Source organism: Monodelphis domestica, chromosome 3 (assembly GCF_027887165.1).
Source record: "Monodelphis domestica isolate mMonDom1 chromosome 3, mMonDom1.pri, whole genome shotgun sequence".
Lineage (NCBI taxonomy): Eukaryota > Metazoa > Chordata > Mammalia > Didelphimorphia > Didelphidae > Monodelphis > Monodelphis domestica.
This window is the reverse complement of record NC_077229.1, coordinates 101,370,973-101,398,818: the sequence shown is the minus strand read 5'-3', so window position 1 is coordinate 101,398,818 and position 27,846 is coordinate 101,370,973. Positions and strand designations below refer to the sequence as shown.

Genomic DNA, 27,846 nt, shown 5'->3' with positions numbered 1-27,846 from the left:
GTCTATTTTGCCCCCTTGTTCAAGAACTTCAGGGCAGTTTTCTTGGATGATCTCTTGTAGTATGGTGTCAAGCTTTCTGTTTATTTCTGATTTTTCAGGTAGACCAATGATTCTCAAATTGTCTCTCCTTCCTCTGTTTTCCTGATCTGTCACCTTGTCAGTGAGATATTTTATGTTTTCTTATATTTTGTCAGTCTTTTGACTTTGCTCTATTAATTCTTGCTGTTTTGCAAGATCATTGGCTTCCAGTTGCTCAATTCTGGTCCTTAAGGACTTGTTTTCAGTTATAATCATTTGGTTTTCTGATTTAATCTTTTGATATTCAGCTATGATTTCTTCCTTTTTTTTTTTTAACCATTTCCCATTTCTTTTGCCAGAAGGCTTCCATCTTTTTATAAGCTCCAATTGAAATTCTTCCAGGGCTTGTGGAAAATTTCCATTTGTTTTTTTTTTTTAAAGAAGGTTTTGCCTTTGTTTGAATTTCATCTAGTATTCTCTCTGTAGCCTGGGTTTTTCCTCCATAAAAATTCTCGAGGGTCACTGTCTTTTTTTGCTTTTTTTGGGGAATAATTTTGAGGCTCCTGTGCACAATTAGCTATCTCATGTATGTTTTTCCTTCCTTTTTTAGTCAGAAATCTGAGTGAGCTGGGCAGGTTCTCTGTGTATGGAATTAAGGAGCAAGGATTTTGCCTGAGGCAAGCTCTTGAATCTCCGCAGTCCTTTGCAGCTCTTCTCTGTGCTACCTTCCCAGGGGTGTCCAAGGTCTGCGCTCCCCTGCCCACCTGGGTTTCCAGTCTAGCTCCTTTTAGGGGTAGGTCCCCGATGGTTCTAATCAGCTCCCAAGGACCTAGAAGTGCCCCTTGCTCACTCTAGAGGTGCTCCTCACTCACTCGCTGGTTTTGGTGGGCGCACTGGCTCTGAGCACCTATGGTCTGCGCTCCCTCGGGTGCTGGGGTTTCCTGTCTAGCTGCTTTCAAGGGTAGGTCCCCAGTGGTCCTAGTCAGCTCCCAAGGACCTAAAGGTGCCCCTTGCTCACTCTAGAGGTGCCTCTCACTCATTCGCTGGTTCTGGCGTGCAATGGCTCTGGCTCTGGCTCCATAGGTGGAGTGGGGGGAGGGTGGATTGACTCACGTTTGGGTGGAAGCTTTTTCACCTTCTTATAGTTTGGAAATTCCCCAATCCCACGTACCTTCAATGCTGCACCCTAATTTACAGTCCTTTGTTCTTCTGAAAATGATTTTTAAGATCTTTTGAGGTGGTCTTTGTTGGTGTGTGCTGGGGAGAGGAAGTGTCCCGTGTCTAGACTTCCACCATGCCTACCTGGAAGTCTGCAAGTGCTTCCTTTTAACAGATCTGGCCGGTGACTTAGGTCAGGTCAATGAACATATGGTCTGGCAAGTGACCTAGATCAGTGAAACCTGAAACCTTGAGCTAACATATCCTTATGGTAGTACATAAATAAGGATATGTCAGTTTTAGTTCTTGGGGCAAGGGACCCATTAGGGTATCATCTGGAGGGCAAGTTCCCATAATAACATTATGTTTTTTCATTTCCAACTTCTTTTAGGACAATGAGGAATCCTACTCATGGGGACAGTGGATGTCATTTAGGGGCAGGAATTGCTGCCTTAGGAGCATGATCTGGACTGTGTTAATGCGCTCCTTTACATACCCACAAGTCTATTGATAATACAAGATCCAAAGGTCTGCAAAATGACGAGAATGAAGAGGGGACCCAATAAAGTGGAAATGAGGGTTGTCAGCCACAGGGATTTGTGACAGAGTTGCTCATACCAGGATTTCTGGGCCTTGTGTTCTTTCTTCCTGATGGCCAGGTCTTCTCGTGGTTTTATCATGGAATTCCTAACTACACCTGTGAGGTCTGCATAAAAGCAGCATTCTTCTCCTAGAGCAGCACAGAGTCCACCCTGCTGGAGGAATAGAAGATCTAGCCCTCTCCAATAAAGACCTTTGCTGTTATAGAGTAAGACCTTAGGAAAAACAGTCACCAGTAAGCAGAGATCTTGGTTGGAGTCTAAGGAGCCTTTAGCTACACAGGGGGTCAAACCTGAGGATGCACACAACCATAGGGAATGCCTTTGGGTGGGAGAAGGTATTTACTGTCATTCGGAGTCACGAGGATGTAAGGGAGCAGAAGAGTTTCCCTGATAATAGTTTGCCCAAGTTTCTGGGGGTGCAATGCCCATGTCATCTCCCCCCTCTCTACATATTTAGGGGGAAAGGGGCGATGGTCTCAATATCCTGTAGCTTCTTCAGAGCTGAGAATGGTTGTAGAGCTGTCCCTGTCTATTGTCAGGAGAGAGGTATTGGCCATAGGCAATATCCAGGGCTTCAGGCTGGAATAGTTGCCGAGGTTACAGGGACATCTGGGTGACTCCCAGGAGTGCTTTTACTCTAGAAGTAACTAAAGAAATGATAAGGTTACAAATTCACCATCCATATATCCCGCAGGGGAGTAGCCAAAACTTGAACAGGAAGGGTAAGGCTGTAGGCACAGGGTCTTTTGGGGCATGTCCTCAGTGAATGCCTGGGTCCTAGGTAGGTGGGGACCTACTTGGAGATCTGAAGGATGTCCAGCAACTGTTTCCCCTGATTGGCAGACAGGTCACAAGGGGAAGAGTCAGCCCCTAAGATAGAAGTGTAGAAACCAGGACTGGGGCAAAAACTAGAACACCAGATAGAAACAGAGAAAATTAGTACAATAGTACTTGATACTACACATTTGCATTTGGGTATCTTAGCCAACAAACTTCTTTAGAAATCATCTTCTGACAGGAATAGATCCCTTTAGGAAATCAGATTCCTGAGTTGTTTGCAGAGTTGGTATGTGATGTTTCTGTTAAAGAATATCCTTTTGAAAAGTACACATTAACTATAAACATCTATAAACTCTTGAGTAACAATATTTTACAGATGTATTCCTTTTCCCCAGATTCTGGGGGAAATTCAAGAAAGCTTTGAGCTATATTTCCAAACTCAAGATCCCATAATACATTCATTAATTTTAAAAATTATTCTTAGGTCAGGGATCCAATTATGAGTAGAACATCTATTTGTTCTCTTTCACTTCCCTATGTGTTTCCTTCTCCCTCTCTCTTCCTTCAAAACCTTCTGCTTAAAAAGTAGAGCAAGATTTCCATTCTTCCTTTCATTGGAATCACTTCAATTGCTAATCAGTAACCCCAAAGAATTCTGATTTAAAGGATTACATCACTGAACCACTGCATCGTTAGCATAATGCTCATCAATTATAAGTTTCAGTTCAAAGTACAAATTGGTAAACTGAGGTAACCACTGAATATTGAACAAAATCTATGGTACAGTCAGGTTTACAATGAGCTTTTGTTTACATCCAAACAATACTTCACTCAACTCATTTTATCATTCTGGACATGGAATGTTTGCATTAAGATTCCACAGCTTCAAACAAACTTCTTGGTCAGACAGGGCTGACAATATTTGCTTACTTGAGTATCTTGAAACCTCTGAAATATACAATTAAAATATACTCATCTTTAAGTTCTGTCTTACAGTGGTTGTTAACTCTGTGAGGTCCCTATTTCAGTCCCTAAGTATCAGTGTGGAACAATTATAAGCACTTCTTTCTCCTTCCTGTGTGCAAGGAAGGGGTTAATAGCTTGCAAGCAATTTATCCTAAGGTTGCTTGGCTCGATTTAAATTTTGTAAGGCTCATCTCCAGGGTCAGCCAGCCCTGTGTGACCTTACTTGGGGTAACGAAATGAAGAGTAACGAATGGACGCTATATGAAATGCATAGCGACAAAGTTTATTGGATTCAGACAAAGCATATATAGGTTAAGACCTACAGGAAGATATGATGTTACCGCCCAGCAACAGCAGGAACCAATAATTGGGCAGATTCATAGGAATTCATGATGTTACCTGCCAGGCACAAGGAGGAACCGAGAGGATTCCAAACAAGGGCAGAGAAACAAGTTTCCCACAGTCTCTCACAGTTTCTCACAGCCATTATCAATCCTCCCTCTGCTAACTATTCCTACCTTGCAGTTTCTCACAAACCTTATCAAACCTCCCTCTGCTGACTATTCCAACCATGAGCATACAGCTGGGCAGGTCGTACACAGTTCAACCCACGACCTTGACTATGCAGCCCAAGCAGGGAGAAGAAGAGGTCTCCTACCTTTACGGCAATGCCTTGACAACAAAATTTAATTACTTACAACCTTGTCCCATCCTTCTTTAACAAGTGAGATTACTACAATTTAAAAATTTGAATATATCAAACCCCCTTCATAATAATTTACTCTCAGTAGATTTTAGTTTGAACTCCACAACTTCCAAATAACTTTGATTAAGTCCTTTAGCAATCTTTCAGTGTGTAACCAAACTGAAGTGCAAAGCATTCTCCAGATCACACATTCCTTCCTATACATTGTGCACATTAAAAAAAAAACAATTCATATAACCTTAGTCAAAGACAACACTGTTTAGAAATTCTCTCTTTTGCAGAACAACAAATTCTTATTACTTGTATTATTAAATCCCATTCACAGATTAGCCACTTTAAAAACTTCTTGTGTGTCATATGATTTCTTGTTGCTAGTTCTGACAGCACTTACATTAAATTAACATCTGATTTGAAAAATCCCAAGTTTAAATTCTAGGATAAGTTCTTCTCAACAACATAACAACTTTTTCTGGATGACTTTTACATCTATAAAGTAGCCAGTACAATTTCCGTCCTTATAGAATAAAACATTCCCTCTCTGTGTCAGGCTGGCTATCAGTCACATTTAGACAATTCTCAAATTCACTGAAACCATTATGCATTGCAAGATCTTAACAAAACAAACTTCTAACCATGAGTTTTTGTGCTCAATAAAATCTGGCTAACATTTCACATTTAACTGACAAACAGTTACCATAATATATGAAATTTTATATATATATATATATATTTTAACTTGTTTGTGTGCTTATTTAATAATTTTTTCATGAAATAAAAGTTGCATGTGGCATACTGTAATATAGGTACAGTGTAGTGTCTCAGTAAGTTTTCTTTGAAACTCTCCCATTCTATCAGATAATATATAAACTATTCTATGGTGATTTTATTTGAGAGTGAATATTACATCATCTAATAAATTAACACATAGCTTACATGAATCAATGTACTGTAGAAACTTATGACAATGCCAGTAAGTCAAAAGTTACTACTCAAAAATCTTTATACATGAATAACATAATCTCTTTACATCATAAAAGCATTTGAGAACATGCTACATCTTCTGTATCATCACTTGAAATTTACATGCTGGCATTGCTGACACTTCAGCCATCACAATACTTTTTATTCCCAAATTTGATAAGCCACCTCTGATTAAGCCACATGTAAATGCTAAATACTTAGGTGCATGATCTAAATACTGTTTTCCTGAAGACATCTAAGTCAGGAGTCGAAATTTGTTGTCTTGAAGCACATAGATACCCTGATGATTTGTCCTTAGGTTATCAATTTGTTTCTTGACAACAGTGGTCCAAAAATCTTTGCAAATGAACTTCGTGATATCTAACTCATCCTTGAACCTTGCAGTGTCCTTTGTAAACCTTGTCCCACTCTAAAACCCATGTTCTCCAGCTTAGTAATATACCTTCCATTTTCCACCTCCCCCTGCTCTGCGGACTTGTCACCATCTCGTTGTGAAGAAGCAAGAAAAGTGCCTCGTCTGCCATTTCCTGCTTCTTCTGGGCTCTGGGGATCCCGGGAGGGCGGAGGTCAGGACCCAAGCACCACTGCCAATGTCACGGTGGATGCACTGCCTCCAGGCCCCACTGCATCAGAGCCCGGGCCCGTGGGCGGCAGGGGGACAGGGCAGGGGACTTTACTACATCCTCCAAGGCGCCAGCACGGCTGGGATGCCCTGCCACAGGCAGGGCTGCGACCGAGGCACAGGAGAAACCTCCGAGGACCCAATCCCATCCTCAGCCCGCCCTGCCCCTGCCCTAGCAGGGGGCATGAAATTATATTTGTACCATATCAAAATCATTAGCTATCCTCCCAAGTTTACAAAGACAATGATAAACAGAAACATCCCCAAAGTGGGAGTGTCTCACCAGTTGTCTTTCTGTTCAGAATCAACCCTCTTCCTCCCTGCAGCAAAGGAGGAAGGCAGATCTGATCAATAAACTGATAGCTTCTTGGTAGAGATTTTGGGCTCCTACCTTAAAGATGGAGAAGTGAGCCAAGACCAAATCTAAGGGGGGTAGATGTTTGTTGGCCCATGAAGACTATTAAAGGCCCAAATATAGAAAGACACATGAGACAAACCGTAAAAGCCAGACAACAAATAGACGAGGAAGACAAACAACAGAGATACAGACTTTCACTAGGTTTCGAGGCAGGCAAGAGTACACTCCCCCGATCCCAGGGGCTTATCTTAGAGATCCTATTCCTTGGCACATCTTCCAGCATGGAAATTTTTTACACTCACCATCCAACAGTGCTCCTTAGGACGCATTGAGTCCTCAGAGGACTCGAGCCTCTGTTTCAGGGACCTGGTCCCTGTCCCAAGTCCAACTTGGGCGGGGGGCCTCTAACCACCCCAAAGTTCCTACTGAGTGCTCTTAACAAATCCTCTAGAAGGGAAATCTCTCAATCTCTCAAAACAACAACTTCTGTTTTCCTAGCTGTTCCGGCCTGGCCCCTCGCAGGACTTGAGAACCGCGTACTTGGCAGGTCCTCACTCAGAAACAGGTGAAAGGGGGTCTTAATAGATCTGATTTGGCAATAGGCCATCTCCGTATAATCCACAGAGCACAGAATCTGCCAGCAACTTAGCTGTATGCCACGATCCAGACTCTCCCTTCCCCATACACATTCACACAGACAGATGCACTCAGATTTCCCTTCAGGGATACAAGTACCTTTACCACTGTGTGGTCCAAACCTTTGGAATCCCAGGATGATCCCCCAAATGTTTGTCCAGTTTTGGTTCAGATTCCAAGGAGGACACACACACGGTAATTCAATATACAAGAGGCACTTTATTCAAGCTATAACTTGGGCCTCCACAAGAAGCGGAAGACCCCTATAGCTTGGGCCTCCACAAGAAGTGGATGACCCTGAGCATCGAGGAGGTCTGGTTTATATAGAGGGCTAGGGGTGGGGGTCGTCTTGAGAATCAGGCACCAGAAGTGAAGACACATCAATCTTAGTCCCAGGTGCTTCCTTTTAACATATGGTCTGGCCGGTGACCTGGGTCAGGTCAGTGAACATATGGTCTGGCCAGTGACCTAGGTCAGTGAAACCTGAAGCCTTGAGCTAACATATCCTTATGGCAGTACATAAATAAGGATATGTAAGTTTTAGTTCTTGGGGCAAGGGGCCCATTAGGGTATCATCTGGAGGGCAAGTTCCCATAATAACATCATGTTTCTTCACTAGTAAAACTGACTTAATAAACCAAATTGAGGATAACTGACAGGTCTCAGTGAGGGGCATTTGAGGACAATTTGTTCCAATGGCTGAGGCAGAAGCTGGTGCTCTGGAATGCTTAGAATTTGGTTAGACATCAAAGGAGCCATTGCATTCTGAACCATCACCAGTTGTCTTGACTATCTTGTAATTGCCAGTCCTGACTGACAGGACTGACTGACTAAGAGACTGATGAGACAAGAGTGTGGTGGCATAGTGAAGCTTTATTGGAGGAAAGGAGAGGCAGGGGGAAGGGAGGGAAGGAGATGTGAGGAAGAGAGGCCCAATGCCAGGAGAGGTGGCTTCAGTGGCTTTGGAGTTCCATCTGAGTGAGGGGAGGGGAATGGGGAAAAGGAGCAGCAAATAGGGAGATATGGCTGCTGAGTCTCCACCTGAGTGGAGCTGGGTTAAACCTCTTATAGGATTGTTGTCAGGGATGAGGTAACCTGGCTTGTCTCTACTGGTTCAGGTGAGTTACTTGGGTCCAGCCCATTGGATAGTCCTAAGGAGGTGTGGAACCTCCATCTCTGGGGGGTGGGGAGAAGTTGATGGTCAATGATGCAGAATTCATTGGCCAGTTCTGACAGAAAAGTCCTTGCGTTCTGCCAGGTTTGGCTGGGGCAGTTTGTTTGGGCAGGTGCTGGGAGTGAGGTGGCTGTTAATTTTGGTAGGGATTAGGGGAAGGAAGGTTTTGGTTCTATGGTCTTTGAGAGACAACTTGTCTTCAGAAATCCCCAGACTGACCCTACTCTCATACTGAACAATAAACCCTCAAGTATTTTGAATCACCTAAGCCAGAACTCAACTAAAAATAATTAAAACCTTAATTACTTGTCCAGTCAACCTAGCCTCTGGCTAATGTGTCTAAGCCTCTCCTACCTAAGACCTTGACTTGTGCTTTGAGGCAGAGCAGATTCTCTTTCCCCTCTACTAAAATGTATAGAAGTACCTTGTCTTCTGTGATTCATTGTAAGTCCCAGGACTGAGATTCCATGCATCTTCCCATGTTAAGCTGCCCACCTCAGTTAAAGACCCTTATTATAACTACTTTGGTAGTTATTGTTTCTTTTTAGATTGACACTTGCCACTGGACTTTGATGACTCTGGAAGAGAAAGTGAGGCTGATGACTTGATGCAACTCTGCCTCACTTAAAACCAGTTTACACAAGAATCAAAAGACAATACTTAGTGATGTTATTCATTTTGGTCCTCTCTGATATTTGATCTTAGCCAAAAGGTAGAGAAGCAACTGGTCCCCTTTGAGGAAAAAGAATAATAACCAAACAACTATGTGCCAGGCACTATGCTAAATGCTTTACAATTATCTCAGTTGATCTTCAGTACAACTTTGGAAGGGTAGGTATTATTTTAATCTGAATTTTACAGATGAAAAAACTGAGGCAATCAATGGTTTAGTGACTTGCCCAGGGTAGGTTGTTCAGTTGTGCCCAACTTTGTGACCCCATTTGGGATTTCCTTGGCAAAGATAGTGGAGTGGTTTGCCATTTCCTTCTCCAGCTTTCAGATAAAGAACTGTGGCAAAAGGGGTTAAGTGGCTTGTTCTGGATCACACAGCCAGTTAAGTGTCTGAGGCCAAATTTGAACTCAAGTCTTTTTGACTCCAGGTCCAGAGGTCTATCTACAATGCCACCTCACTACCTAGGATATGAACAGTTTGTGGGGCAGGGGAAACTCTAGAAAGGTGGTTCAATTCTTATGCATATTTATGCAAAGTTTCCTTCCCTTTTTGGGTTCCCCATCTTTTGAAATACAAAACTCTGAGCCTCACAATCTTTTCTAGGCAAAACTAGATGATACTTGAATTTAAAGCAAAAGCAAGGAATAAGTCAATATTCAAGTAACAAATGAATCATATAGTAAATCTTCTCCAATAATTCTCCTGTCCTCCCAGCACGGCTGAAGAGGAACATATTAATTTAAATACATTATATAGATACCTAAAAAGAGGCTCTTTTCTGTCCTTTCCATCATGGTTAGTGGCTAGCAAGAGCTTTCATTTCTGGGTAGTGTCCACATCTGTATTAGAGTCATGGCCTACACCAGAGACACTCTCCATATAGTTATCTTTGACACAATCCCCACTGTACTGGAAGAAAGCACCTTGCAGTTGCTGTCAAGTGTATTCTTCTTGCTATAATAAGCAGGATGATTAAAAAAAAAAACCGGAAAGATCTACATGAACTGATGCAATGTGAAACAAAAAGAACCAGGAAAACATTGTTCACAGTAAACAGCAATATTGAATGATGATCAGTTGTGAAAGACAGTTATTCTCAGCAATATGTATAGTTGGAAAATCTTGAACTATTGGACTACGTTCCCCAGAATTCCTTCTGTATCTTCCAGCATCCCTTTCCCTGTGTCTTCATATTGCATGGTTACATGATTGGCTATAAGTTTTCTGAAATTCCACCCTCTTGCTCTTCTTCCTCAAGATCATGGTCTAGTTAGGCAGGTTTTACTCTAGTTTTTTTTTTATTTTAATAAATTTTATGAATATAATACTAGAATTATGGTAAATTAATTTTAATTCTCACAATTTGATGACCACAAAGTAACAATTCTCAAATATTTTTTAAGATAGAATAGATAAATTTTGCAGCTGCATTTTCTGCCCCCGCTCCTGTCCTGCTTCTGTTGCCGCCTGTGCTTTTGCTGCTGCTGCCACTTCTTGCTTGCTCTCCCAGCCCTGCTGCTTCCACCACCCCTGAGCGCAGACTGCTCAGCCTCCACTTGCCCTGCTGTGAGCCTGTGCTGTGTCTTTTCAACACACAACTTGGGAGTTTCTTAAGAAGTGTGTGAAGTATAAATCCCTTTCCTCCCTCCCCCTCCCCCCACCACATTGGTTTCTAACCTGTCCTAGCCATTTTTAGAAGGGGAACACAGTGTGGAAAAGAAAAAAAAAGTGCCATTCAGCCCCACTCTCTTCTAGTCTCTAAGCGGATTTCTTAAGGTGATCCTAGACTCCTGGCTTGCAACTCAGGATTTTTTCAAAGGAAGGGGACTCCTCTGCCATCTTTTTTCTTTCCACTCAACAACCCAACATAACAGGGAGGGCAGTTAGCCTGAAATCAGTGGATTTAAAGTCAGAATTATGGGGAATAAACCTGAGTTTTTCTCTTGACCCATCCAGGAATACTCTTTCTCTCATATGCAAATATGATATTATTTTCCCTTGAAGTTTTGCCCCTAGGGAGGAGGTGAAAGAACAATACTTTCCCATGCCTCCAAGATAATTCTTTTCCATTCTGTTATTATTATTATTTTTTGATGAATAATGCTATTAGGAAGCATGCTTAAAACTCTGATACAACAGTTTGAGTTGGTAGAGCTAAAAAGTACAGTTTGGATCTGCTTAATTCTTTTACTGGAAGTTGTTTTCATTGGAGATTTCCCACCTTATTACTCTCCTTAAGAATATGCAGCAGCAAACTAGGCTGCTTGAATTCCAGACCAAACTGGAATATTTTGACAAAGTTTTGAAAATCTTAAATATTCTCAACATGCAGAATGGAGATTCTGCCCAGTGCTTGTATGAGGAACTTAAGAGGGGTAACAAAAGAAATGCAAATGGGTGATAAATACTGGGGTAGGGGAAGGAACATTAAAAGAGATCTGGAAGTTTATTGATGTTAACCTTTTGAGTTTTACTTCCCCTCCTTAATAGTGAAGAAGTCTATTGGAATTGGAACAAAACAAAACAAAACATTTTAAGCTACTGTTTTGCCTATTAGATACATTCTGTTACATGATTTTTATTTGTACCTTTCCCCTATGACTGTACTGAAGAACAAAATATCGTTTTAAAAGCCCAAACCTTGTTACCTTATCCATTCAAGTCACGTGTTGCCTAAACAGCCTTTTTCCCCTTTTTGCCTTTGTTATATTGTCACATAGATGATGATGGATAGACCTCATTATAAAATGATTACAACTTGTATACAACCTTTAGAGAATTTAATGAGCTAATAATTTAATTTTAAGGGGTCTTCAGAAATGACTTTTACATAACTATTAGCTTCCAAATGGATTATATGTACATATATATATATATATATATATATATATATATATATATATATATGAATGTTGAATTAAAAGGTAGACCACAAAATAGAAGTTCCTGCCATAAAAGTTGTATGTAAACATGAAGCCAAAGTAAGCTTCTGCATTTTTTTTACTCTTCAGTTTAATCTACTTCCACCAGAATAATCTAGATTTCTTAGTGACATTTTAGACCCCAAAAGGTTTTCTTAAGCAGTATAGAGGTTTGTGTTTTTTCTAGGGTCTTCTGTCAAATTTTAGAATAATGGCAGTAATAGACTTTGTTAAAAATATCTTTTGAGGGGCAGGTGGGTAGCTCAGTGGATTGAGAGTCAGGTCTAGAGACGGGAGGTCCTAGGTTCAAATCTGGCCTCAGACACTTCCCAGCTGGGTGACCCTGGGCAAGTCACTTGACCTCCATTGCCTAGCCCTTACCACTCTTCTGCTTTGGAGCCAATTGGCTCCAAGACAGAAGGTAAGGGTTTTTAAAAAATATATATCTTTGACAAGGTTGAAAGATTTGCTACACCTGTAAAAACTAATGACAAATAACCATTAGCTTCTAAGGTTTTTAAAATGCCATACAGCAAGTGGCTATATACAGCAACTCATGTGAATCCTATACAATAGTGTATTTGTTTACTATTGTCATTAACTGGGCTTTTGTGAATTTTAGCATTTTGGTACTTTCTTTAAATGTGTAGTATTATGAATTTTAAAACTATTCCACCCTACTCAGACCATACTTTAGAAGATTTAATTTAGCTATTTCCCAATTTGTAACAATGGAGATACTTGGTGTAACAGAATCAGGTCTTGGGAACTCTACATTGTTCCATCCTATTTAGTTTAACAAGGTCAGGAATGTCTGCACCCATACTCAAGGATTAAGTATCTAAGAAGATGACCTTCAACAGACATGTGCAGAAACAGCTGATAGACCCCTGGGCTGTCCTAAGTCAAGATAAGCTAACATTGGTACAGATGAGATGCAGGAAAGTGACATAAATCCATCTATATAGGGCACATCACTTCCTCTCTTCACTCTTTCCTCTGAGAGGTGGCTCTGTCTGGCAGCATGCTGAGCATCTTGGCATGGTGGCAGTTATTTGTCTGGGTTTTGGTGGTGAGTTTTCCCTTGAGCTAATTCAGGTTTATACATCTTGGCTAAGCCCTCTTGGAGTTCAGGCTGATTCCTTCCTCCTTTACTCTCCAAAACCTTACCTTCCTAGAGCCTCTAATCTTCCCCCTGGCACAAGCTAGGCGGGAGAAATCTTACACCCTTTCCTTCTCCCTTCTTAATTTCTTTCCATTATATTAATTAAATCACCATAAATTTCCAGCTGACTTGGGTATTTTTTTTTATTTAGGATATCCATGGTGACCAAATAATTAATATATTTTAGGTCATAATGCTAAAATTATCCTTTATAGTTTCTACTGTACTACTGCTTTATACCTCTGTTAATTTGTGAAAATCTTTTGCACTCACACAGTGGTTCATGGCCAAGTTAAAAAAGGAATTGGATCTCATTTTTGGTGAGGAACCTTTGTATTCTACCTCTCCTTGGCTGACATAGTGTGTCACTTATTGTAAGCTATATATTTTTGATTTTCAAAACTTTTTTATTATTGCTTTTCTTGCATGTGCAATAAAGTATTTTTTTCTCTTTTTATATTTGAAGTACATCAATAGTATTGAGATTTTTCTTTAACTTTTTAGATTTTGTAGTAATATGTTTAAAATACATTTGCCCTGTCAATGTATATCCAAAAATCTTTAGATAAAAATGATGCCATTAATTGTTTTAAAATTATGGGACTTTAATGATTCTGATTCCTGGAGAAGGGAATACAAAAAGAGTCACTGCACAGTGCCAAAACAGTACAAAACTACCTGTATAGTGCTTATCGAGCACAAGGTCAAAGCGACCACAACCAATCCCAATGGGATTGATAAAATTTTTAGCCAAGACAAGAGAACTTGAAATTGTTTGGGGTTCAAAGTTGAGCTATTTGATATATGTCAGAGGCAAGACTTCTCTGAGCCCCACATTATATCAAGCATCTCACTTTGGCTCCTATCTTGCTCTCACAATTGTCTTTCATAGTGCATCAAACTTTCTGTAGTCCTGGCTACTGGTTGAGTAAGTGCATAATTGCTTAAATCATTTTAATTGGACCCTGATTCAAGAACCTGTTATAGGTTTGTTTGTCCTTTAGATTTTTTAGTCATAAGACATTTTGTATTTCATCCACAAGTTATTTTTCATTTTATTTGGAATTTTTAATGTTTTTGATTTCTTTTGCCAATTGATTCATATATCTCATAACTCAGCCATGCATCCCTGAGTGATCCCTTTGTTTGTCACGATCATCCGCAGGGGGGACTGTATTATCTTATAATGCAAAGTTTAAATTCTTTTGAGAGTAATTTTAAGATAAGCAAGAGACTACCTCCCAGAATCCAGAAGGCAAACCTATTTGGACAAAGCACTGTGAAGATGCCTGCAGCGACCACACACTGTACCAGAAAATCTAGAGTGAACTTTGGGATGTACTAAATTGAAATTTGGGGGTTGAATGTGTTTGTTTTGAATGTATACTCTTTTGCCAAAGGGGACCGTCTCCAAACTGGTTTTTTGTCAGTCTAGCAATCTTTGGTTTTGTTCTCTTTTCCTTTTATCCACAAATTATTGTAATTTGTTAGTTATGTTTCCATGAACCTTTTGGGGAGACTGGTCTCCCAAAAGGATCATGGGGGGATGTATAGTTGGAAATCTTGAACTCCTGGACTATGTTCCTCAGAATTCCTTCTGTATCTCCCAGCATCCCTTTCCCTGTGTCCTCATGTTGCGTGGTTTCATGATTGGTTATGTTTTCTGAAACTCTTCCCTCTTGTTCTTTTCCCTCAAGATCGTGGTCGAGTTAGGAAGGTTTTACTCTAGTTTTATTTTAATAAATCTTATTAATATAATACTTGAGTCATTGTATATTAATTTTAATTCTCACAAATACAATAATCTGGAACAATTCTGAAGGATTTATGACAAAATAATGCTATCCATCTCCAGAGAAAGAACTGTTGGAGTCAGATAATACAGATCAAAGTAGTTTGCGATTTTATTTTTGGGGTTTTGTTTATGAGAATTCTCTTACAACAATGACCAATATGCAAGTACGTGTTGCATGATGTGTATAACCCAGATTAAATTGCTTACTGTCTCTTAGAAGGGGAAGGGAAAAGGAGAGAGAAAATTTGGATCTTATAATTTTGGAAAACGTATCTTAGAAATTATTACATGTAATTGAGAAAATAAAATGTCTTTGAATTTTAAAAAAAAGATTTCTTTAAAAATTATTTAAACATTCTTTTCTTTTTAAATTTTGAGGTCTAAATTCCCACCAACTCAAAAGGTGAACAAAATGCAACATACATGTGAAATCATACAAAATATTTTTCCACATTAGTCATATTTTTAAAAAGCAAAAAAAGTAAAATAAGAAAATTATATTTCAGTTTTCATTCAGAATTCATCACCTCTCTGGAATTGGATAACATTTTTTCACTGAGTCCTTTGGAGTTGCCTGAGATCATTATATTGATCAGAGTAGCCAAGTCTTTCACAGTATGATCATGTTGAAAAATTCTTTCCCTTTTTGGGTATTTACCCTAATTAATGAGGCAAAACTCAGGATAACGAAATTAATTTATTAAAAATGTGAAGGTAGCAATATGTTGATGGGTGATTATTGGAGATCAGCTCTGATTTCAAGGTGGGTCAGTTTTTTATAACAAAACTTTTGTAATTAGATGGACAAATTTTGATAGGCTCCCATCAGCAGGTGAGCCTAAGCAGCTCCATTCCTCCCCAAGCACATGAGACTTTATACAGGTGGGACAGGTAGGGTTTTAGATGTAATACTTCCTGTACAGGTGGTCATGTGGCTTGCCTACATGAAAGACTAAGTGGTACCTCACCTCCACCCCCCAATTCTGATTGACTAGAAGGGCTGGGAACATGATGGATCAGTCAAGATATTTTTTTTTAGTAATTATGACATTGTTGTTACTGTGCACAGTGATCTCCTGGTTCTTCTCACTTCACTTTGCATCAGTTCATATAGGTCTTGCCACGTTTTCCTAAAACCATACTCCCCTTCATCATTTCCCACAGCACAATAGTACTCTATCCCAGTCACATGCCACAACTTGTTCAGACATTTCCCAATTGATGATCATGCCCTTGATTTCCAATTTTGCCATCTATATTTTTGCTGCTCTATTTTTGTACATATAAATCCTTCTCCTTTTCTTTTGATCTCTTTGGGATACATATGCTATTGCTGGGTCAAAAGGTATATATAGTTTTATAGCTCTTTGGGCATAGTTACAAATTGCCATCCAAAATGGATGGACCAGTTTACAATTCCCAGAGAATTCTTTTTATTAGCAATTGCCTCATTAATGTTGGAATTATGAGCAAACCAAAGCTGCTCTGTGACAAGCTTCTATTAAAGGCAGAGGCAAACTTTCCTATTACAGGTGTATTTTGTATTGCCCCCTCTCTCCCGTGTTAGATTGCAAGCTTATTGAGGATAGTATCTTATGTATCTTCCATTTCTCCCATAGCACAAGATATTTCTCTGTGCTCCTGTGGCTTAGGTGGAATGAAAGTTTCTCTTGAAACCTCCCTTCCCTTGCTGCAGGAAAAAGTCATATGTAACTAGGTTTTTCTAAGCCCTTCAAAAAGTGGCTAAGGTAGTTTAGGGAAAACAGTATATATTTCACAGAGTACTTCAGTCCTTGACTCTCTACCATGAGTTTTGTGTATTGGAGGCAGAAATCCATTTGAATTCCATTTTGGATTTTGTTTCTGAATCCTGAATTAGAGGGACCTTTGATGCCCAGTAGCAGCTAGGAGTGGTGGCAAGAATTGAATTCATTCTTAAGAGTACTCTGAGAACCCATGTAAAGACCTTGGGAACTATGGACCTGTAGTAGGTGGGAAGAAGAGGCAGATATGGGACACAGTGCAATAGGATTTGAGATTGACATGAAATAACCATGATGAGATAACAAATTGACTCCAGTTGGTGCTTCCATCAGTGTTTGCAGAGAGAATTTCAAGTTCTAAAACTTGCCAAATCCCTTCTCTTTTGCATTACGTTTTCTCCTTCCCCTGACAGCTTTATTAACTAAGGAATAGGGGGATGGGGGTGGGAAAGGAAATAAATCCAAAGGGCCATCCTGCAAGTAATTTGAAAGCCTCATACAGTTTGAGTTTCTAAGCTACTTAGGGTTGACCATTTTAATAAGCCACCTGGTTATTAGATGAATTTTCACATTTTCATTAGGGATGAGTCCAAAATTGGAAAGGGACTCGAAGAGATGAAGAATCTCCTGTTTTTTGGTAATTGAGGTGGGGTATATTCTAGAGCATATCTCTAGACCACTATTAAACCCTGGGGACCAAGTAGAGCAGTTTATGGACTTGAAAGCAATTGAGGAGAGGGGGAGTAGCTTACTGGATGGCCAGATAATCGATTTCAGTCCTACTAGCAGGTTAATCACATTACCAGCTCTCATAGGATGGGAGAAAGTAGGGAAACAGAACCAGTAGTGGGTAGATAGAGCTCTAGAGTACTAGTGTGGGTGGTAGTAGTGGCCATATGGTAAGTAGAAGCCCTCTAGTGGGAGAATATGGCAGGGCAGGGAAGGAGGCTGAAGATTCAAAAGTGAGGACCCCAAGAACAGGGCAGGTTTCACCAAGGGAAGCAATGTGGGCTTCTATGATCAGGCCAAAATTCCTACACTTAGGAAATCATCAGTTCTAGACCCCATAAACTGTTTCACTTTTTTTTCTTCTTCAGTTATTATCTCCAGTATAAGAGAACCTATTACCAACCAAAGCATTCTATTCCACTTTGGATAACTTGTTGGAAAGTTATTCTTTATATAAAGTCTAAATCTGACTAAAACTTTCAGCTATTATTCCTAGTTCTCTTCACTGTGGTCCAAGCAGAATAAGACTCATCTCTCTCCCACATGACTACCCTTCAAATACTTCAGGATAGTTTCATGTTGCCTTCAAGTCTCCAGGCTAAACATTTCCTTCCTTCAAGCAATCTTTGTAGAGTGTGTGGTCTCTAGTCCTCTCACCATCCTGGTTGTACTTTCTCCAGTCTGGCAATGTTCTTGAAAATGCGATATGTGCAGTGAAAGGATCACTAGTTTCAGAGTAAAAAAAAACCTGAGTTCAAATTCTACTTCTGTTACTACCTATGCAACTTTGGGCATGTCAATGAATTTTTCTAAGACTCAGTTTCTTCATCTATAAAATGAGAGTTAGACTAGATGAACTCTAAGTTCCTTTACAACTCTAAAAATTATGATTCTAAATACAATACCAGAAATAAAATTAATATTCCAGAAGTGGTCTGACTGAGGCAGAGTATGTTGGGACTACTGTTTTCCTTAAGGAAACTATGCTTCTACTACTAGTGGATCCTAAGACAATAATAGTTTGGGGAGGAGGTGAGTAGGGGAACGTGTATATTCCCTAAAGGCTATTGTCTTGCCATGTCTCATTTGCTTAATTAAAATTCTGAATCCCCCTCCAAGACTGGAAAAGACTGATCACCTCCCTCCTATTTATCACAGCTACAGCTTAGTGGCTCTTGATAATGAACCATCTTCCTTCTAGTTACCCATTCTTTGCTTTGCATAGGAGGGACTCCCCTTCTCAGCCCCACATTTGCTCAGTTAGTTTGTATTCTACCTCAATATTCTTCACATCTCCTCTCTGCTCTTTCAGCCACCTGCCTGCCTCTGTTCCTTTTCTTCTCTCAGTAGGACTATTGCTATAGCTTTCTAATTGGTGGTCTTGTTTCTAGTTGTTTCCCTCTCCAATCCATCCTTCATATCAGCTCTCAGAATCCTTGGCTTCCTTCAAAGTTCAGCTCAGATACCTTTTTCTTAGGCAAAACCTTTCCTGATCCCTACAAGTATTTTCTTCCTCCCCAAATTATGTTGCATTTACTTATCTGTATATAAGTTATCACCCAAAGTGAATGTGAACTCTTTGAAGGCAGGAACTAGTTTGTTCTTGTCCTTGTATCTCCGGTGCCTCTCAAAAGAGTGGCAATTTGGCTCAGGCCAACAGGGACTCTGCTCCAAAGTTCTTGCATCTAGGCAGCTAGGTGGCATGGTGAATAGAGTGCTGGTCCTGGAATCAGGAAGACTCATCTTCCTAAGTTAAAATATGGCTTCAGCAACTTCCTAACTGTATAGCCCTGGGCAAGTCACTTAACCCAGTTTATTTAATTTCTGCATCTGGAAATGAGCTAGAGAAGGAAATGTCAAACCACTCTAGTATCCTTGCCAAGAAAATCCCAAAAGGGGGCATGCAGAGTTGTACATGACTAAACAACATATCCAACAGTCAAGATCCAGTCTTCTTCATGGTAGCCTGTCTTTCCCACATCTCAATGGCATAAATCTAATCTTTTGCTGAGCCCTGTGTTCCTAGTCCATTCAACTGCTTTTTCCCTTGATAAAAGTATTTCTAGTGATGGCAGAGCATTTTATGTAGTAAATGATGTTTGCTGTGAGACTATCAAATCAATTCTATTCTAGTATTGATTTCATGTTGGATTGGTTGGGTGAGTACTAACCAACCCATCCCAAGAAGGCAAGAAAAGCTACTATTGACACTACAATAAATTAATAGATTTAGGACCAGAAGGCTCCCCCAGAGGTTATCCCTTTCATTTTATGGATGAGGAAACTGAAAATGAGATGCTCTGTTTTAGTGTAAGAATAAAAAGAAAACCAGGTTTAGTCAGGGGTCTTGGTTTTGAGCCTTCTCCTTCTAGGCCTATTACTGAGCAAATCTCTCCCTCTCTAGGCCCAATTTTCTCCAGTTATAAAATGAGGGAGTCAAACTAGATGATCTAACTTCTTTCCTTGCAACTCAGAATTTATGACTCTTTCTAATGGCTCAATGACACCTCCTTTTGTGGATCAGCAATGAAATGTTCTGTATTCCTGTCCTCAGAAACATGTTAGAGTTTCAAACTCTATTTCAAGATTGGTGCTGTGACCCCTTATGACATCCTGGATAAGCTCGTAACCCAAAGCTCTACATGCGTGATTGATTTATCCTGGTGCTACCAGAACTATGGGTTGGGTGGAAGGGATAGAGAGATCAGGGGTGGGGGCTCTGTCCTAGGGCTATCTGTGAGTCACAGTAGGGTCTGCAGCTCTGTTCCTTTGACTTTACTCAACAGTCAAATCAGAAAAGATTCTTAAGGCTACCATCATCTTTAGTATGTCTGTCCTTGTCCTGTCTTGCTAGTAGCTGGGTGAGGATTTCCTGGGGTAGGAAATCAAGAAAGAAAACAACTTGATCCTTGTAACTGAAGGCAAGGTATAAGCGAGCTGCCAATAATCTATTACATAGACACAGTGTCTTCTTCCCCTGCCCCACCAAATAGATATACCCATAAAAGCTTTGGACACTGACCCAAACGCAATGCCCTCTCTTCCCAAAATAAGCCCAGGAACAGGCTGTGACACCATACTCCCCTGCTCCATTCTGTCACAGACATATATACATAGTACCACACACACACCACACACACACACACCCATAACACACATATCCTAATCCATGCATCTTCCATCCTTCTCCTTACTGTGACTCTCCTCTTCCCCCCAATCTCAGCCATGGATGGGGCCCGAGGCCTGCACACACAGTTTATTGTCCAGTACCACCCTGCCCCTTCTTGTTGCCAAGTTGCCTAGAATCGTTCCCGGGGAAGTAGCACCTGGATGGGAAGCAGGGCCTGCAGCTGGGACTCTGGTGGTATTCGGGCCTTTGTCAGGAAGAAGAGCTTGAAGTGAATGATCCTAGAGATCTGGAACTGGGTACGGTCATACTCAGGCCCATCCTCTGGGCGAAGTAGGGCCAAGAATCTGGAGGTAAGGGGTCAGTGGGGTCAGGGCTGGTCAGTGGAGTGGGGGGAGGTGGTGTCACTGGGGTCAAAAAGGGGTCAGTGAGGACAAGGATGGTCAGTTGGGTTAGGGAGCTGCTGGGGCCAACAAGGTCAGGAAGGGAGGTTACCAGCATAGGCAAGCATCTGCAGAAGGATTGTCCCCTGTGGTTCCCCATCATAACCTCCCCAAGTCTCCTCCTCCTCCATACCTGTCATTTTCTAGCAGTTTCTTGGAGAGAAGGTCCTCAGCCAGGTTACGTTGGATATAATTTAGCTCCTTTTTCACTGTCTCAAACATGTCAATCTCACGCATATCAAACACCAGGGGTTTTCCATACCTAGATGCCAGCACCAGAGTGGGAGATGTCATGGGTGTCTCCTCTACACCTTACCCTGGGACCTATCTGCCTAGGAGGTCCAGTGTCAGGAGGAAAGAGGAGAGATGAAGAGGGAATAGGGTACCCATTGAGAAGGGATATCAGGATGAATGCCAAAAAAACTAAAAGGGTCTGGTTGTTGGGGTGAGGCCAGAATCAAAGTGGGAAAGGGATTATTCAAGCCTTAGAGATGTTGCTCTGGGAAGCTTTTTTTTTTTTTTTAAATCTAGACAGGCTTATGTATGGGCATACATGTATGAAGACAGATGGATTTGGGCTTCCTCTCCCCATACCTGATGGCCCCAAGCAGTGCCAGGCGCAAACTTTGAGGCTGCAAATGGGCTGGGTTGAGGGTGTCCAGGTAGTTGGTATCCTGGTAGCGAAGGAATGTGGCTGCCTGACCTGAGGGATCAATAACCAGAGGCCACCTGGGGAGGCCATTGACAACACATCTGTGACTTTGATGGGCCTTTAACCTTGTTCTCCATCCCCTATCACCGAGTCATACTAACCTCCTTTCAGTTAAAATAACTTCCCAACTCCCCAAACCCTTCTCATCATCACAACACTCAAGGCTCATTGTCCCCTCTGCACTGACCGCCCATCAGCCTTGATCCGATCACCCACATCCTTGAGCAATACATCATGGAGTTCAGCCACTGAACACTTCAGCCCTGGCAGTTCTTCTTCCCCTGTGGGAATGATTTGGAGACCCAAAGGCATTGGCATTCAACACCCTCCTCCATGCCATCATTCTCTCCAAAGGCCTCAGATTCCCAATCCACACCACGCGCCCCCCCGCCCCCCCCCCCCAATCCATCCTGATGGGGTCAGTGGGAGAGCCAAAGGGCCAGCTCAGCCAAGGGCCTGATATCCAAGTGTCTAAGGCTCAGGTACCTACCCTGCTGAGTTTGCTCTCTCAGCTCCAGTCGAGCCAGGGCCAGCTTCTCTTCTGCTTTCTCTGCTGCTAGCCGCATCTCATCCACCACAGCCTCAGCATCTTTGATGGCCTAAGATTTGTGATATCTATGATTCCTAGCCCCCAAACTCCCTTGACTCAGTAATCCCCAAACCTGCCCATATTTACCCTGGCCTATTCTTCTACCAAATCCCTAGCCCTCCATTGTAACTTTCTGTGACACTCAAGATAAAATGGTTGCACAATGAATTCCCCAATATGACAACATTTGACCTTCCTCTGAATCCCCCTGCAGTGACTGCCCATACTGTGACCTTCAGAGTATTATCTGCAAATATCACTTCTTGTTATCATCTGGGTTGACTTTCCAGGTGTACGACCCCCTAACCCTGGGCCTTCTGACTTACTGAAGTGGCTATCCATCACCTGTGATCCTCTGTGGGACAAAGAGTGATCAGAGAAGAAATAGGACAACAGCTTGAGGGGTGTGGGGTGTGGAAAGACAATGAAGAGAATGTAGAATGAGTCAGCTGTTATTTTGCTTCTGTTTTCTCTGCCAACCAGAATGATCTTCATACTGGGAAAGAGAAATATAATCAATGGGGAACCAAAACACAAAATAAATGAGATGTTAAGAGAAATCTAGCCATCCTCAATTAGTTTAGAGCCAGGCCTCCTAAGGTACTGGAAGATGTGATTATTGAACCACTGTCAGTGAACTTTGAAAAACTGGAGAATGGGAAGGATTGGAAAAGGGCAAATGTTCTGACTTTCAATGGAAGTGGTAGATTCCTCAAATTGTAGACTGATTAGCATGAACTCTGATTTCTTACACAATCTTAAAAGGGACAGTTTGTGAATATTTAGAAAGGAAAACAATGATCATTAAGATCTAGCATGGTTTCATCAAGAACAAGATTGCTAGACTAATTTTCTTTTTTAATCGGTTTATTATACTAGTTGATGAGGTAAATGATAAACACAGTATTCCTGGACATTTATGACAAAATCTTCCGTAATATCTTTATGGAGATAGATAGGCTGAATGATAGTATAATTAGATGAATTTGGAACTAGGTGAATGATAGGATCCAAAGAGTAGTCATAGATAGTTCAATGTTAACTTGGAAGATATCTAGTGGAGTACCCTAAGGCTATATATATTCAACCATATGCTATTCAGCATGTTTGCCAATGATCAGGTGAAGGCACAATGATCATATTTACAAATAAAATATGATGCTTAGAGGGAAAAGTAGCACCCTGGATTACAGAGTCAGCACCCCCAAAAATCTCAAAATATTAAAACACTAGGCCTAATCAAATAAGATGAAATTCAAAAGGGACAGATTCTACTCTCAGATGCTCTGTAAGAAAGTTGTCTGAGAAGGAATTAGATAAAAAGGCTTGAGCTGAATAAGGAGAAAGAAATTGTGAAGGTAATTGGACTTGTAAAGAAGGCCAGGGATTGATTTTGAGAAGTAGAAATTTGGGATAAATTGAGGAATTTGAAGGAGAACATTCATCAGGTTTTGATTATACTTTAGACTTTAGTTAGAGAAGATCACAAGAGAAAGAATAAGATTAAGGAGTGGGAGATAAAATGGTAGTTAGCAAGGTAAAGTAAGTAAAACCTAGTAATTACTAGAAAACAAATTGGTAAACTGCTAAGCAAAACAAATTGGTGGAACAAATTAAAAGTTAGTTAAAGAGAAGAGAGGTAGAATGTGGTTGTAAAGTTGTTGAGACAATGAAAAGAAAATTGGGTATGACTAAATTGTCTACAATTGAGGAAAGATTGTGGTAAAAGGAAAAAACACTAACTTGAATGGATTAATAAATAAGAGCTAGTTTAAAAAATAAATAAAAGCTAGTTTCAAGAAATCAATACAATAGGAAAATCATTAGCTAATTTGATAAAAAAAAAGAGGAAAACCATATTAACAGTATCAAAAAAGGAAAAAAAAGAAAATGCACAATAAATGAATAAAGGAAATTTTAAGAAATTACTTTGCCCAACTATATGTGAAAACCAACAAATTAAATAAAATCAATGTTTACCCCCAAAATGTCCATTTTAACCAAACAAGAAAAAAGAACTTAAATATTACAGTATGAGAAAAAAACTGACTTTCAAACTTGATATTAGTCAATGATTTGACCTAACAAAACCATAGCTCATTTGATTTTTTTTTAACCTTCTGGCTTAGAATCAATACGGTGTATTGGTTTCAAGGCAGAAGAATGGTAAGGGCTAGGCAATGGAGGTTGAGTGACTTGCCTATGGTCACAGTACTAGAAAGTGTCTGAGGCCAAATTTGAACCTAGAACTTCCTGTCTAGCCTGGCCTAGATTTGTATATTGATGCACAAACTTTATAGGTTGTTCATCAAACTGCTTGTCATAATCTGAACAGACATTTTTCATTCATATTATATATGTATATAAATATATACATAATATATGTAAATCTCTCCCTTTCCATCTCTCCCCCCTCCCCCATCCCTACACAGATAGGTTTAACTGTTTTGAGGTGTCTAAGAGGCTCTGCAATGCTTTAGGGATTCATGCAATCGGAATAATCTAAACAGAATATCTGAAATCCCTCTTAAACTTGGACTTTTTCATGGATCTCCTACATGATCCTGGCAAACACTTTTTGGTGTGTATGTCTCCATTTTAAAAAACAAATCTAATATTAATGACCAGAGGGCCACTGAATAAAGGTTACCTCTATTGTTATAGTTATTAAGGATTCTTGGGAAATTTTAATGAATACATAGGACACACCTTATCAGAAGGGAGCTTTTAAGGCAGTATTTTGTTCTACTAAATCAAAAGGTTTTGGTTTTTTTTTTTAATCAGCAAAAACCCCAGCATATGTATGAAATGATGAACAGGATGATTTCAGAAAGAGTTGGAAAGACCTACATGAATTGATGCAAAGTGAAATAAACAGAAGCAGGAAAACATTGTACACAGTAACAAGCAATATTGTGGAATGATCAACTGTGATAGACTTAGTTAGCTACCCTCAGCAACACAATGATCTAGGATAATTCTGAGAGACTTGTGGCAAAGAATGCTATACATCTCCAGAGGAAAGAAATTTTTTTTATTATAAATATATTTTATTTTGCCAATTACATGCAGTTTGAAATAGATTATAATATTAGCTGAAGGGTCATTTGTAACACTGAATTGCAAATGTATTTTTCTGAGAAGTTCTAAATTTAGTTATGATCTACTTTTAACAAAGCCTTTAAAAAGTAATATCATATTCTAGGTAAATTAATTTGCTTACTTAAAATCATATAGTTGGGCTTTGCCTGGCAGGTTAGTAATTTACATTTAGTCAGTTCCTGCACACATAAGTTGGATGCAAATAAAATGGCTTTATAATTTATAGTTAATCCTGCCCCTTTCCCTGATAAACATTGGATATAGTTTTTTTTTAATTCTCACCTCCTTTCTTAGAATGGATTCTTAGGCAGAAGAGCAGTGTGGGCTTAAATGGGGTTGAAGTAACTTGCCTAGGATCACATAGCTAGGAAGCATCTGAGGCCAAATTTGAACCCAGGTCCTCCTTCCTAATTACAAGCTTGGCACCTTTTCCCATTGTGTTACCTAGCTGTCCCATTGCATTTATTGTTAAACTTGGTTGATATGCTGTTCAGTTTTTCAAGAAATAATTTTTCTTCCCTCTCTTTTTGCTCAAGGGAAGAAAAGGGGGTGGGGCATAATCAGAAATGAAGGTGATATAAAAACAAACTGTATCAATAAAAACGGAAAATTTTTAAAAGCTTAACCCTGAACTTGTCCTTTCCCAGAGATATTACCATGGAAACACAAAAGCACCTGTTTTATAGGTTGACGGACATTACACAAAGTTACCCAGATGCTTTGTGACTTTAAATGTGATGGACTTCCAAGGAGAAGTTGCAACTCTGTTGGAGACAGCTGGGATCTGAATGGAATCCCATCAGGGATCACATCCTGGATTGGACTAAGTAATTTCTGATGGCCATCACCCATCCAAGAGACTCAAAGGTCTGCATGAGTACAGAGTGAAGAAGGGGGTGTGGGAAAGGGAAAGGGAATCCTGAGTGTGAGTGAAGCCAGCAGATCACAGAGACTGGTGAGATGGAAATACCTTGTCCTTAATCCCCTTATCTTCCTTTTTTCCATTCTTGGCCAACTGAGTTACTTTCTGTTTATCAGTCTGAACTAATCTATTGCACCTTGTCCCCTCCACCCCTAGTCATCATCAATACCACCATCATTATCACAAACACTATCATTACCACCCCCATCATCATGGGCAATGGTTGGACTAAGAGAAATATGGAGGAGAGAAAAGCAATTCTGCTTTCTCTCAATGAGGGAAGGTGGGGGTGGGGGTGGGGCACAGCTAGGTGGCTCAGTGGATTGAAAGCCAGGTATAGAGATGGGGAGGTCCTAGGTTCAAATCTGACCTCAGAAACTTCTTAGCTGTGTGACCCTGGGCAAGTTGCTTAACCCCCATTGCCTAGCTCTTAACCACTCTTCTGTCTTAGAACCAATAAACAGTACCGATTCCAAGATGGAAGGTAAGAGTTTAGGGAAAAAGATGAAGGGATGAGAAGAAGAATAAGGATAAAAATCAATTCTGAATCATATTGGTTATGGTCTAGTGTAAAAATGGAGGTTTGGAACCCTAGACTTCAATCCCCAGAAGTCCTTGGTATTTCCCAGAATTCCCTATAATCTCCATTTTTACACCAGTGTACCTGGAATTTAGACAAATTATTTTCCTACTCCCTTTTGTTCTTAAGGTTTTTGAAGTTAGTATAAAAAATACTTGACAACCATCAATTTGAGCTTTTTTGGTTATCAGTTTGAGAACAAGCCAGAAGAGCTCGTTTCTTAAAAGAAGAGACTACTTTTCCCTCCATAGAAGCAGGAGGTGAGGGCCAGAGTCAACTGAGAGAGACTCAGATAGAAGCAGTGAGGTGGAACAAAAGTGAATTGGATCTGAAGTCAGAAAGATCTGAGTTCAAATGTAACACTCCACACTTTATGGTTGAATTTGGGCAGATCATTTAACTTGTTTGCCTAGTTTCCTTATCTGCAAAATGGGAATAATAATAGCACCTGAAAATTTCAGTAAACAGTACAAATCAGAGTTCAATTTGTTTTGTTGATTATCTAGATTCAAGAAAGTGATGAAAAATATTAATAATGTAGATTAAACTTTAAAGCATGTGAGCATATTTTTTAAGAGAACCAGTTATGCTTACATCTCTGCCCCAACTCATTCTTATAGGTTTAGTTCCCTGGGGAATGAGTACTCCCAGGTTTAAGATATTCTGTCTACCTGTATTTCTAAAAATACGGTTATTCACCTTTCTCACCAATGTGCTTACATTTTTTTAGTCTGCTAGAGGACTCAATTAGCTTAATACAGACATTTATTGAAATTTTATAGGAAAAACTGTAGTAATGCAATGTCTCCATCATAAACGTGGGGCACACTGTCCCACAAAATACACAGTGTCAGTTTATAGAGTTCACAAGTAGAGAGGAAAACACATAGGAAGCACATGTTACCGAGGTGCCTTTGAGAAGAAACAACTAACTCATGTCACAAATGCTGCTGAGTTGCAGAGCCACTGATGTCTTCCTACTACTCCTGCTGATCTTGGTCTTACAGTCTCTGATGGAAGTAGTTTCACTACTTGGCAACAGATACTACTGTGTCCATCTTTGGGCTCAATTGACATCTTGGCTTAGGGTACTAGTATGTACCAGAACAGAGCCTCTACATCAAGACCAGCAGGAATCTTGGCTCTGGGACCTAATGTCTGCAGGTGCCAGGCTCTCAACTTCTTTTAATCATTCCCTCTACTTGACTACAAAGCTCCAAATTAAAAGGCAGCTAAGTGGTACAGTGGATAGAGCACTGGGTCTGGACTTTGGAAGGCCTGAATTCAAATTCAGTCTTAGAAACATGTTAGATATGTTACCTTG

The 27,846-nt window shown here is 40.2% G+C and overlaps 1 protein-coding gene and 1 pseudogene across 1 annotated transcript in view; both read right to left on the bottom strand.

The window, feature by feature from the left end:
* Positions 1-4,970: 4,970 nt before the first annotated feature.
* Positions 4,971-5,735, bottom strand: LOC100014776 (trafficking protein particle complex subunit 6B-like; annotated as a pseudogene).
* Positions 5,736-20,288: 14,553 nt separating this feature from the next.
* The window catches only part of IQANK1 (IQ motif and ankyrin repeat containing 1), a 71,610-nt gene continuing 64,052 nt past the window's right edge, over positions 20,289-27,846 (bottom strand). The window contains exons 13-17 of the mRNA XM_007488681.2: positions 21,820-21,928; positions 21,517-21,610; positions 21,212-21,346; positions 20,751-20,879; positions 20,289-20,521 (exon numbers count right to left, since the gene is read on the bottom strand). Of these exons, the coding sequence (XP_007488743.2) occupies positions 20,347-20,521; positions 20,751-20,879; positions 21,212-21,346; positions 21,517-21,610; positions 21,820-21,928 (642 nt within the window). The 3' untranslated portion in view covers positions 20,289-20,346. The remainder of the gene's footprint in view (positions 20,522-20,750; positions 20,880-21,211; positions 21,347-21,516; positions 21,611-21,819; positions 21,929-27,846) is intronic.